The sequence below is a fragment of the Primulina huaijiensis genome, chromosome 9 (assembly GCF_012295235.1).
Source record: "Primulina huaijiensis isolate GDHJ02 chromosome 9, ASM1229523v2, whole genome shotgun sequence".
Lineage (NCBI taxonomy): Eukaryota > Viridiplantae > Streptophyta > Magnoliopsida > Lamiales > Gesneriaceae > Primulina > Primulina huaijiensis.
In genome coordinates this window covers 3010126-3023308 of record NC_133314.1, presented here as the reverse complement: position 1 = coordinate 3023308, position 13183 = coordinate 3010126, and the positions used below count along the sequence as shown (strand labels likewise).

Here is a 13183-nt window from a genome sequence, read left to right as displayed (position 1 = left end):
AATATTTTCAAGAAAAGTTCACGGGATTTTAGTATCTATAAAATATAAATAACAACAAAAATTACTTTTATTTATATTGTATCTAAGGTTTTAGTATGTATAGAAATTTTTTTTTAATAAAAAAATAGAAATTATTGGGGTGTAATAAAATTTCATTTCCCAAAATCTTTTATATNGAAAAGAAGGATCCCAAAGAATCGATTTTTCTTTTAGTTGTTGAATCTCTATTTGATTAATCAATATGTGATATTCCGAACCCCCATTACTAACGGAATCCAAATGATTTCGTTCAAGTGAAATCAACCGTTGTTGATTTCACTTGAACGAAAGTAGATCTTGTGCTTAAGAATACCCAAGATCAGTATTCATCGTAAGAAAAATTAGAATCATATTTTTTGGTATTGAGCTGTTTAGGCCAATTAAAACACACTTTAAATAGTAATACCATTAGATCCAACCGAGAACAAAGCATTACAGAACCAGAATAAGTGAAAGGTAATCTACACAAAAAATTCAACCACACACGCATTGCGTGGCGTGCGTGAAGAGCAGCCACTGCACGCGCCAACCGACCCAATTCACTGTCCTAGAAGTACCCCAGAAATTAGCTTTACATTTCTTCTTCCTGCAAGATATCAATTGCTCAGCCAACCCTCTCCAGTTTCACTCCTCCTCTCATCACCATCGGAATTAGAACTCGTTCACTTTTTCAGAAAATACCAAAATCAAGAATATTGTTGCCCAAAAGTTTCACGAATCAGGCAACTGTTGATTGTTTTCAATCAGCTCTTGATAGGAAAAGAGCTCGGATAACCAGAACCATTTTCAGTCTGTTTTAAGTGGAAACAGGGAAGCCATGGATTCTAATTCTTGGTCTGCTCGTATGTCTTCTGTCACCAAGAGCTATAAATCAGCTCTTCAATCTCGATCTGGTTAGTGCTTGAGATTATTATCTCACTTTTCACTGGAACGTTTAATTTCCATCTGGGCTTCTTTGAATTTGTTGATTCGATGTGGATGTCGGTGAAAGGTTGCATTTTTTTTTGTTTGTAATGATTTAAGTCCTAAGGTAGTGTGTACGGACGATGAAAATGGAATTATTTTACTTAGGTTTGTGATTGAATAAATTTACCTTTGAGAAGTTAGCTCTCTGTTTGAGTACTGGATTCCAAATCAGTTGTACCCTTTGGTTCAGTACGTTTTTTTGGGAATCACATATTTGTGTTGAAAACTGGTTTGAGACTTGGGGCTTAACATTTTCTATTGAATATATTCTTTAAAGGTTGAATTATAAAGATTTTTCCTGCTCATAGTTTTATATTATACCTAAGAGGTTTTCTTATATGGGATTGGTTACTACCAAATCTATGTTTACGCCATTTACATTGATTTTGATGGGATTCGGTGTGTGTGGGTGTTATGGCAGGGCTGAAGTGGGATAATTTTGATGCAGAAATGCTTATGGGTTTCGAGGAACTCGAGGTGGAGGATGATATAAGGGAAGAGTATATTTGCCCTTTCTGTTCAGAATATTTCGACATTGTGGGACTCTGTTGCCACATCGATGATGAGCATCCTGTGGAGACCAACAATGGGGTAATGTTTTTTTATGTTTTTTCTTATCACTCTACGAGTACAATCTAAAAATTTAAGTTGTACTCATTATGCTACATTCATATGAAATGCTTTTCTGATACTCAACTAGCTAGCTCTTATTTAATAATAGTTTTATTAGCTTCACAAGTTTTGGAAAATGATTAATCAAATTTGTTTCTCTTAGAAATTATGTTCCTGATTTTGATCATCGAAAGTCATAGAAGATGATGAAAAATAAACAAAAGAACACACAAGATTTATATTGGTTCACTCTTGACATAAGAGCTACATCCACTTGTCATCGTTGCAAATTTCCACTATAACGAAACCAAGAAAGCAAAGAAAATTTTACGAGAACATGTCCTCTCTCATAACTCTTTTATTGTCACTCTCTGTATCTCTATCTATTCGCGAATTATAACGCAACGACAATTACTAACAGATATAAATAATAAAAGGCTACATTAATATATGCAAAATACCTAAAATACCCTTAAATAAATAATTAGGCTCCATACATATATTAACAGTCTCCCACTCGGAGACTATTCCACCATCATCGACCGTTTTCACCTGGTGCGGCAGCGACTCCTCACTCCTCAGTGGAGAAGTCCAACCGAAGTTGCACATAAATTCAGTTTCTCAGTTGTCACAGTCTTCGTCAACATATCAACTGGATTACGACTTCCTTCCATCTTCTCAAGTGCCAGAATTCCATCCTCCAAGGTTAATCTTATGAAGTGATATCGAACATGTATGTGTTTTGTCCTAGTATGATAAATAGAATTATTTGCCAAATAAATAACACTCGTACTGTCACAATATAACATGCTCTTTTCATATTTGTGACCCAACTCTTCCAGAAATAATTTCAAGATACTCGGCCTCGATTGTAGAAAGTGCAACTACCTTTTGCAATTTCGAAGCCCGACGAACTATTGTACCAACTAAAGTGTAAGCAAATCCAGTAGTACTATTTCTACCATCTATATCACCAGCCACGTCAACATCAACCATAGTTCTCAAAAACGCAAAAAACGCGCATCGCACGGATTCCATGAAGCGCGCGCTTTTTTGCTACTTTTTTTGTGTTTTTTGCGCTTCATATAAAACAGTTTTTTGTTTTAAAAAATCCAACATATAAGAAATCACGCACTAAAAGTGTGATTTATCCTCAATTTATTAAAAACTAGAGCATGGGAAACCATAATATCTTGTTGTCTATGCCCCATATCGCCTTTTCCTTTTGCTCTCACATTTTAATATTTTATGCTTGGAAAATGAAAATGATGATGATTTAATATTTGATATCTCATGTTTTATATTTTTAAAATAAATTAATTTTATTTTTATCATTTTAGAATATTTTATTTATTGCGCTCTACGAGCGTTTCGTTCTACATTTTGCGCTTTAAGCCCCAGGACACCTGAGCGCTTTAATGCGCCTTGCGCTTTTGATAACAATGGCATCAACATATCCATGCAGGCCAAAATCCGATTTTCTGAAGCATAAAGTGGAATTTTTGTACCTCTCAAATATCTGAAAATCCATTTCACTGCCTCCCAAAGTTGTTTTACTGGATTGCTCATAAACAAGCTTACAACTCCCACTGCATGTGCAATGTCGATCTAGTACATATCATTGCACACATGAGACAACCGATAACAGAAGCATGTGGTACCTTGTCCGTGTAAGCTCGCTACTCACATGAAGGTGACTGATCCTTGGATAGACGAAGGTGGCCGGCTAAAGGTGTGTTCGCCGGCATTGCTCTATCCATTTAAATTTGCGAAACACTTTCTTAACATATTTTTCTTGAGATAATATTAGAACCTCTTTGTAATTCTCATCCCAATGATTTGTTTTGCAGAACCTAAATCCTTCATCGCAAACTTTTCAGACATTTTCCTTTCTCAACTTATCAATCTCCAGATGACTATAGTAAAATGTTATAAGAGCTATCAAACTTTTTTATGTGACAACAATGATCTGCCTGACATCTCAAAAAATTATCACTGCTCATAAAATTCTCAAACCTTTTATACCACTGTCTAAGCGCCTGTTTCAAACCATACAAACTCTGCAATATGAAGTCCTATAAAGAGTTCCAGTTTTATTGTTACGTACGACAACCATAGAACTTTTTGTAATCTTCCACGCTCCACCACAAAACGTGACATCATGCCCTTCATCATCATGTTGCCCCACCGAAATTAAATTTTGCATCAACTTCGGTACATGTCCCGTTTTTTGTATTTTCCCCACAGCCTGATCTGATATCTTCAAACGAATATCACTGATACCAACAATATCCAAGGCTCCATTAGCCAGATATATTTTCACAATTCCATGATGAGGAATTGTATGAAAAGACGCACTTGAATCCAAAACCCAAGAGTAACAGGACTGCCAACAGACAAAAGTAATTAATCCTGAATCTCATCAGTTGCAGCATTGTTCTTGTTTTTTGTTTTTCTTTGGGGTCATACAATTCTTTTTCAGATGACCTCGTCCCCCACAGTTCTAACACTCCAGATTTCTGCCAGATTTGGAATTACTTCTACCATTCCTTGATTGTGATCTGCATCTGTTCCGATTAGAATTCATGTTATTTCCTCTGCCTCTTCCTTCAATATTTAAGGCAGAACCTGATGTCGCAGTTTCACCATAATCAATTCTGTGAACCTTTTCTGCAAGAATTATTTATCTGATATCATTAAATTTCAGCTTTTTTCACTGCCAACAAAATTACTAACAGCAACTCGCATTGGTTCCCAACTGTTTGGTAGAGACACCAAGAGTATCAAGGCACGTACCTCATCATCAAAATTAATTTTAACAGAAACAATTGATTGACAATTGTATTAAACTCGTTTAAATGTGCTGTTATAGAAGCCCCATCTATCATCATCAAACTAAAAAACCTTTTCATAAAAAATACCTTATTATTTGTGGAAGGCTTCTCTTACATATTTGACAGAACTTTCATCAGACTCGAAGTCGATTTCTTGTCTGCAACATTATGAACCACATTCTCGATAGTGTCAGTCGAAATGATCATCTTCTGAATTCTTTTTTGGTTTCTGCTCTGCAAGCGGTAGATGCAACTTTGTACCATATGGATAGTCCTCGATTTGCATTCTCCATTAAGCAAAATCGTTGTCATCAGATTTTCAAATCCCATATACCAAACCTTCTTCGCTAGCCATTGCTTTCAAATTCAACCTGACTCTTTGACACCAGTTGTTAGGAATTATAGTCTTGGTTTTGAGCACCGAAAGCGAAAAATAAACACAATAACAAACAAGATTTATAGTGGTTCACGCTTAATGTGAGAACCGCTTCAAATTTCCACTATAATGAAACCAACCAACAAAAAATTTTTTACAAGAACTTGTGCCCTCTCAGAACTCTTTTGTTGTCACTCTCTGTCTCTCTCTCCATTCGTGAATTCTAATACAATGACCACTACATTAATATATGCAAAATACCTAGAATACCCTTACACAAATAATTAGGCTCCTCACTTATATTAACAATTTCATGATATGTAGAGATGAGGTCATGTGCTCATATTTGAGGAACATGTTTATCTTCTTTGAGTCATCTTTAACGCGCTACTGCTGGAAAGATTTTGTTTCCTTGGGCTATCATCGGATGAAGCTATTTTAAGAAGAAAATGTCTCTTAAGCATTTGTTGTTTTGTTTCTTTTGTTTGCAAAAATATAATATTAAACAATAATTATTAGGATGTTTTTGTATGAAGTTATGTTAAATATGTATTCTTTCTGCAGGTGTGTCCAGTGTGCTCCGTGAGGGTTGGTGTTGACATGGTAGCGCATATAACCTTGCAACATGGAAATATCTTTAAGATATCCTTTCTTTTACTTTGCTATTTCTTGGATTATCTACTTGTTTCCAAGTAGTTTATTCCCACTCATCGAATTGCATCTATGTAGTTTCTCTGTATTTTGATTCTGCAAATTTTTTTTTTTATACAAACTTATATCCATCTTGCCACTTGAGATTTATGTTATTCTTTGCATGAAAACAATATTAAAAATTGTGGCATTGATTTCTCAAATATTGGGAAGTGTTGCAACTTGCAATTACTACAAGATTAACTGTTATTTTCATATGAATGGTATATTCTATTATGACATGATCATGTACATTCATTTCCTTGACGGGAGATCACATGCAGCGCAAGAGGAAATCAAGAAAATCGGGTTCCTATTCAACCCTTTCTTTGTTGAGGAGGGAACTGAAAGAAGGTAATTTGCAGTCCCTTTTTGGAGGGTCGGCCTTCTCGGTTTCTTCTAGCAATGCAGCCCCAGACCCGCTATTGTCTTCATTTATTGTGCCAACGGTTCAAGATTTTGAAAGTGTTCCATCTAACACGTCAACTGAGTCAGTATCAGTTAACAAAAGCACAACTGATGCCATTTCACAAAGGTAATGTTTTAGTTCATTATGTAAATTTTCATTCTCACTCCGTGCCATTAGGTGCCATTTAATTTTTAACCTTATGGTGAATTGCTGAAGTCTTTGAATCGCCTTTGAGAATATAATATTCTGACTGGTTTGAGCATTGAACTCAGATTGCTCCTTTTAATCATTGAGTTGTCAGTGTTTGCGGTGAAATGACCTGATCCACTTTTATATCCATAGCACTTCTCGTTTTTTGGTCTTTCCATCTCCCTCTAATTTGGGGAAATGTGACTCAAGTTAATGATTTCTAATGGCGTTGGTTAGCTCTGCAAAATGATATTCTTAAGTTACCTGGGAATTCCAGAGTGCTGGTTTTGTTTGAAAGTACATTAACTAGTTTAGACTAGAGACCAGTCCATTGAGACTAATATTTTTTTATTAAGTGGAATTCCAGAGTGCTGGTTTTGTTTGAAAGTGCATTAACTAGTTTAGACTAGAGACCAGTCCATTGAAACTAATATTTTTTTATTAAATTCTTAAAATGTTTATAGGATGGTTCAAAGTCCGATTTAACGTTGAAATAGTGCTAAGTTAACTTGACATTTTTTGACATGGATGACTTTGTTTCTGAAAGTTATCTGGTTTTGTTTTCAGCTCACAGTAGCCTCCTTGAAATTTAATAGGCATTTGAATTTAATGGTTGGTGCCTCATAGTTTTTTTCCAAGATTCTCGGAGGCATTGATACAGATTTCTTGATGTATACTCGTTCTTGCAGCAACTGCCTCCACAAATTTAGTAGTTCTCTTGCCATTCTTGGGACTTGAGTAAAAAATTTAGTCATCTGTCATTATCTTTATGAATAAACTAGAGTCCTTCGAAAAAAATCTAAGCATTTGGCTTTCTCCTTAGCTCTACCACAGAAGAAATTAGTGATAAAGACGATAAACTCTTACCTGATATTTGTAGCTAGTTAAACTATATGCTATTTCATATGAATGAAACTTCACATGAATGAAGAATTTGAAATTGCTAGATCCTTTTGTCCTCCTTATTGGCTAGTGGTCAGTTCTGCTCCCACCGAGGCTAAGCTTAATGATTAGAACCTTGATGCGGAAAATAGAGTCAAATACTAATTTTAAATTGTATAAATGATGTGATTTTATCAAAATTGGAACAAAATAAGAACCAGAGCATGCATCGTTGGTATCAGAACCATAAAAAAGATTTTTTCTCAGGGGCATGGAGCTTTTAGATCCTTTAAAAATTTCCAGGATCTTTGAAATGTCCTTTATTATACTCGGATCATGCCTTTTTCCAACAATATTTCTATTGGACTCTAGTGATAATCTGCAGCCTTGAAGATGAAAATATATGTTGATAGCTTCATTTACCAGCTGTATATATAGTTAAAGTGGTTAGATTGTGATTATTGATATGGCTACTTCTATCACCGACTAGTTAAGTTATGTTGGGCATTATTTCCTATTTTTCTCGGATTTTTATCTGCAGAAAACGAGTTTTTTTAAAGTACTTGGAGGGATAAAGTATATATGTAGTCTCATTTTTTCAAGTAGGCGGAATTTACAGTGGCAAGTAATGATGATATATATTGGATTACTATTTGCAGAAAAGTCCAAGAACCTCCATTGTCAATCGAAGATAAAGAGGAGAAGACGAAGAGATGTGAGTTTGTTCAAGGAATACTGCTATCTAAGATGCTTGATGATAATTTGTAAGGGTCATCTGTAGGTGCGCTGCTATGCTTGTGGAACCTGCAAAATGGATCGTGGCCATTGTGTCCGAGAATCGAAACACGTGGTAAAAATAAGTTGTAGCAATAAATGTAATTTATGTTTGTGTAGAATTAGTAGAAGCGAATGAAAGACTTGGTGTATTTCGTTTTGCGTTCACTACGCCTTGATAGAGAAGATGATGATGTACTTATCGCGCTATTTCTAGATTCTGATCTTTATCGATTTTTTCTAGCATAAATGCAGTTCTAGTCTCCTGATCGTTTTGAGTTTTTTTTTTTACTTAGACTTTTGTTAAAACTCTGCTGGACAAGAATACATTTGGTTGTATTGAATCCGAATCATTTTTTAATTCTTGTTTTTAGGATGTATGTAAAAATATTTTATTTTTCTAAAATTTTGCAGTTTCGTTTATGTTGTGCATAGAGTTCTGATTTCTGAAGTAAAATAGTATATGTATGAAACCAATATAGTAGCTGAAAGGAGTTAGTAAAAAGAGCAGTCAAACCAATCGAGTTTCAGAATTTTTCTACTATTTTTTATCAGCTTAAAATTTTTATATTTATTCACCCTTCCAAAAATTTTAATATGATTAAATTTTTCTTTTCGAATTTGCATTAAACGTTGTATCAAACCTTTTCTTTTTTAAGGATGAAGGTGATAACTTATTTTACGATTGTTATGCACACACTTTGTTTATATCTAAACTAAATTTGTATTTACATATTGATTTTTTTAAAAAAAAAAAACAATAAATTTACGAAATTATAGTTATGCACACACATTGCTTGTTGTCTAACAAAACGTGCTCCCACCTCATTTGATGTTTGTCTCATTTAATACTTGTCTACTTTCTAACATATTACCAACAATTATGGCTAAACTACGTGTTAGTATCACTACAAAAAAAAAAAAAAATTTAATTAGCGACGAAATTAAAATCGTCGGTAATTATCTATATAGATAAACCGTCGTTAATTAGCGACAATATATCCGAAATCGTCGTTAATTCCCGACGGTTTAACTATTTTATTTTATTTTTTTAAAAAAATTATTTTGTTTTATAATTTATTTTAAAAAAATTAGTTTTATAATTATTTGTACATATTTTTAAATTAATCTCTTCAACTCATCAAATTTGTAAATATTCTATGAAACGATTAAACTTTGAATGTCATAAAACTGAAAAAACAAATCGTTCATAAGTCTCAATAAATATAGGCGTAGATAAAATAAAAAACTAAGGAGACTGAGTTTCATTATCGTCGTATGCATCGTCGCTATCGCCATCACCGTCGTCGTGACCAAAGTCTTCTGATGGTGGAATGTACTCAGGCGAGTACCTCAGGACCTTACCCGAACATCGATGAAGCGAGGATCCAGCTGAGTATGGGTCATCAAAATGTGATGACCCTGGTAAAACGCGTCCTCTGCTAGATGAGCCTCGACTATACAGAACTCGTCGGGATGTATGTGGCTGTGGCTGCGGTAATCCAGCGACGAGTCGACGGACCTGTTCCTCCAGACTCGTCATCCTATCCTTCAACGACACATTCTCCTGCTGGGTTGCCTCCAAAGTGGTTTGCGTCGCCTGCAGGTCGATACGGATATGCTCATTAATAGTTTTTTGTGCCTCCCACTCTGCTTGCATCCTCTCTGTATCCTGCGACCTTCTGCTGGAACTTCTCGTACCTCCACGTGGACGTCGAGGCTTCTCATCCTGATAGACCGTGGAGGCCATGGAACTACAGTCGTACATTCGTCCCTGACACATTTTGATTTTTCAACTGAACAAAATTTTATTTTAAAAAATAAAAAAAATATTAAAATACAAAATAGCCTAATACGTTAAGAGGAGGGTTTCTGCTTACAAAACTGCTAGTTTACATGCTGGATTTCCAGATTATCACAATTTCTATTGATACAACTAGCAGCTTACAACGATGATGTAGAGTCTAGTTATAAATGCCTAGCAGATACCAGTGTGCATCGGTTCGCCAACGCATCAAAAGTTAGCAACTACTGTTACAATTTTCCCAGTTAAATCATATTCGAGCTTAAAATATCGGCATGACAGAAACTTTAGTGTACATTATTTCCCTCACCACATTTCTGACGAACCAGTCGAAACAAGAAGTACATTGGCCTGGAATTGGACATGTATGTCCACTCTCAAAGTGGTCACAGCTTAAAGGCTGTGTATGTACTGGGTAAACTTCGTTCTGCCGGTGCTCAAATCCAACAGCAGCTAAAATGGTGTGTGTAGAGGTCCTTGCATCGTCTTTGAAGGTTCTGTAGCCTGCATTGAAACAAAGCAGCTATTCCAAGTGAACAAAAAACACAAGGCTAGCAGTTCCTTATACTAATCTGAGATAACTGCGAGAATATTCAAACTGAACTCTTCCATGAGAATACATGAGCAATCGATGCAAGAAGTTCGACTAAAGTTTAGTGAGATAGGAGCATTTATTATGTAAAACGTGATCTCTGTCACAACACATCACAGTTTAATTCTAAAGAACATACAAAGCTTCCTTTCTTCTGATATTCAGGCTTTATTGACAAAATAAAGTAATGGAAGAGACATTGTTTAACCCCTGTTCTTAAGACTTTTCAGTGGCTGTTATATACGTTTAATTTATAGTTGCCGGAAAACTTACAGACATGCAGCTTATGTGTAGAGATTTATTGACATACCTATTTCCATATTTCTGGACAAGCTTTTTATATGCCTTTTAACCATCGGCTGAACTTGTTCCTTTTCTCGAGGTGAGTAGATCATCACTCTACTTTGACATGGTGATAAGCTAGTACCAGGGCCTCGGGGCAGCCGGCTACTGCAAGGATGGAATTGCTGATTACTCAAACCCCGACCAATCATAAGATTGATCCCAATATACTCATTACAGGGCAGTCCATTAAGCGAGTGATCCCTGGACGGAGAGGCTTCATTGTCAAGTATTTGTCCCCTCAAACTGCTTAATCTTGGAGAAAGGGCTTCCCTACTATCAAGTAAGGGGTTTGAATGATTGGGTAGTCTTCCCTGGTGATAAACATTTTGCTGTTCAATTCTTGCTGGAGTAACAGTCTGTCGAGGTGCCATTAACCCATCTTGACCAATTTGAGAGCCAAAAGGACTACCACCTGATACTTGGGCAACAACATCACTTCTATCCAAGTGTCGACTTCCGTAATTAGGAAGTTGATGTATCTGTCGCTGTATTCGTTGTCTTTCATAAAGAGTAAACGCCACCGACCCAGATGAAGGAGAAGCAGCCTGAAAATCTCCAATAGAATGCGTAGGAGCCGAGTGTCCAGTTACTTGAGTCAATGGTTCTCGAACAGTGGCGCCAGGAGATGAAACAACAGCCAAATTGTGGTCTGCTCCATGATCAGAGGTTGGATTCATAGCTTGTGCATTTGAAGAACCAAGAGCGGTTGGATTACAGCCATCACAGTACCAATTTCCTTCAGGTACTTCATGCCCAAGACCGGCACAATATGTGTGCACAGGTAAATCACAGAGATCGCAGAGAAGCATAAGCGCGTCATCCCCACCTTGCTGGCATTCCGCACAATGAACATTCTCATATGGATCAATAAAGCCCCTGAGCTCTTCCTCCGATGGTTGATAAACCTGTATTCGGCAGAATTAAATAATGTTGTTGAAAAATTAGAGAGATCCATCAACCACAATTAATTCATGCCTCTACTAATTTAAAATAATACCTGATCTCGCTCCGGAACAGGAATAGCCGCATTCCTCAAATTAAATTTGCCATCAATTCTTGCAGTTCTACTGATTGTTGCAAACCGTTGCTTACAGAGGGGGCAACGAGATTCCACCTTTGACCACTCCATTATGCAAGAAAAGCAAAAGTAGTGACTGCAACAATTTAATAATCCTCTGACTGTTCTCTTCCCCTCCTCAGATAGACAAATCCCACAGACCTGTTTCCCTACCTCAATCGTCATGTCTTCCAACTTTTCAGAGATAGTGTAGTCCTGATCATTCAACCCTGCACTCGAGAAAACTGAATCAGAACTCACGCTTGACTTCTTCCTCCTTCCCCTGTCATGTTTAATGATCCTTGCCCTGTTCTGTGGAACCCAGTCGTGGTCTCCAAACTCCTTACCAGGATCAGGTCTATTACGTCTTCTTCTGATGACTTGTTGAGTTCTCGGTTTTCTTCTCCTGGTCCTTTTAACCTCTTTAGAATTTCTCTTCCTCTTTTCCTCTTTCGCAATCTGAGCAGCAGCTTGCCTGGTAAGCCTGCTCACCCTGTTCTTCTTTGTGGCAAGCAATTCTTTTTCATCATCTGGTGCAAATTCTTCATTAATGTTGTCATCAGAATCATTATAATCATCGTCTCCTTTCTCTTCTCGATACGAAACATCGCTTTCCTTGTTAAGCTTCTCGACATAATCTTCATATTTTTCTGCAGATGAAACCCGAGTTTTCTTTCTTGGTTTCTCTTGTCCATGCCAAAGTTCTATGTCACCACCACCATCTTCTTCTACGTCTTGTGATAACCTACTTTTCTTTCTTCGTTTAGAACCATCGAAATTATCATCTTCTTGGTTTTCTTCTTCACTATAAGCTGCATGTTTCTCTCTTGGCTTACCAACACAACTATTTTTTCTCCCTTGAAAACCCTTTCTACCTCTAGGTTTATAATTTTCTTTAATCTTCTTTTTTCCGAAACCCTCCTCAGGTTCATCATCATCATCTTCTTCGTCCTCAAATTCCCCTGAACTTTCTTCTGACACATCCTCAGAAACAAACGAATGCTTTTCATCCTCTGATTCATCAAGCCCATCTTCTTCGCCCACCATGTAATCTTCATCTGATTCATCGGAACCTTTTTTCTTTACCCAAACCTTCTTCTTGGTTCTACATCTGTAAGCAATCTTGCCTCCCCTTGCCATCCTCCATGCACCAACAAAATCAAACGATATAATTATAAAACCACGTAAGGGGTGTGTATTCAATCTGTGGGGTGTATTCAATGATATATTTAATGATTTTCAACCATTTTTTTTGATTGATAGATTTTCGTAGATTTGATAGATTTTTATAGATTTGTAAACAAAATTCCATAGATTTTTTTTAATATTTTCGTAGATATTTACTAATTTTTTGATTGATGTTACAATTTTCGTACTTTTATAAATAAATATTTTTTAAAAATTTGTTTGAACAAGTAATTATTTAACATAAATGACATCTTCACTTTGAAATAAATTTTATAATGTATATAAATTTAATTATTTTAAAAGTAAATATATTTAATATATTAAAAAAATCACAATTCAATTTAACAAAATCAAAATTTCAATCATCTGTCTATTCAATATGCATAAATAAATAATCAATAAAATTTTATTTATATATAATTTGTT

The 13183-nt window shown here is 35.8% G+C and overlaps 2 protein-coding genes across 5 annotated transcripts; one reads left to right on the top strand and one right to left on the bottom strand.

Moving 5' to 3' along the window:
* Nucleotides 1-527: 527 nt before the first annotated feature.
* LOC140984836 (protein DEHYDRATION-INDUCED 19 homolog 3-like) lies at nt 528-8132 on the top strand. Of its 2 annotated transcripts, none has more exons than XM_073452490.1 (5): nt 528-932; nt 1454-1596; nt 5392-5471; nt 5798-6052; nt 7657-8132. In XM_073452490.1, the coding sequence occupies exons 1-5, from the start codon at nt 857-859 to the stop codon at nt 7763-7765; spliced, it is 663 nt and encodes a 220-aa protein (XP_073308591.1). In that variant the 5' UTR covers nt 528-856; the 3' UTR covers nt 7766-8132. The 2 variants fall into 2 exon arrangements, with proteins under 2 accessions (XP_073308591.1, XP_073308590.1); XM_073452489.1 differs by having other exon boundaries at nt 533-932; nt 1427-1596.
* An 824-nt stretch (nt 8133-8956) lies between these two features.
* On the bottom strand, nt 8957-12769 carry LOC140983785 (uncharacterized). Of its 3 annotated transcripts, none has more exons than XM_073450919.1 (4): nt 11510-12769; nt 10478-11417; nt 9886-10079; nt 8957-9545 (listed from the first exon to the last, which is right to left on the bottom strand). In XM_073450919.1, exons 1-4 carry the CDS (start codon nt 12707-12709, stop codon nt 9021-9023), a joined length of 2859 nt encoding a protein of 952 aa, XP_073307020.1. In that variant the 5' UTR covers nt 12710-12769; the 3' UTR covers nt 8957-9020. The 3 variants fall into 3 exon arrangements, with proteins under 3 accessions (XP_073307020.1, XP_073307021.1, XP_073307022.1); XM_073450920.1 differs by having other exon boundaries at nt 9889-10079; XM_073450921.1 differs by having other exon boundaries at nt 9988-10079.
* Between the last annotated feature and the right edge of the window lie 414 nt (nt 12770-13183).

What these genes read in the sequence shown, in the direction of transcription:
- LOC140984836 (XM_073452489.1), top strand. Translation starts at nt 857, where the DNA reads ATGGATTCTAATTCTTGGTCTGCTCGTATGTCTTCTGTCACCAAGAGC. An exon ending in CTGTGGAGACCAACAATGGG is followed by an intron (nt 1,597 to 5,391) that starts GTAATGTTTTTT and finishes TTCTTTCTGCAG; the next exon opens with GTGTGTCCAGTGTGCTCCGT. An exon ending in CATGGAAATATCTTTAAGAT is followed by an intron (nt 5,472 to 5,797) that starts ATCCTTTCTTTT and finishes GGGAGATCACAT; the next exon opens with GCAGCGCAAGAGGAAATCAA.
- LOC140983785 (XM_073450919.1), bottom strand. Translation starts at nt 12,709, where the DNA reads ATGGCAAGGGGAGGCAAGATTGCTTACAGATGTAGAACCAAGAAGAAG. An exon ending in GTCCAGAAATATGGAAATAG is followed by an intron (nt 10,080 to 10,477) that starts GTATGTCAATAA and finishes GTTTCAATGCAG; the next exon opens with GCTACAGAACCTTCAAAGAC. An exon ending in ACTGGTTCGTCAGAAATGTG is followed by an intron (nt 9,546 to 9,885) that starts GTGAGGGAAATA and finishes AAAATGTGTCAG; the next exon opens with GGACGAATGTACGACTGTAG.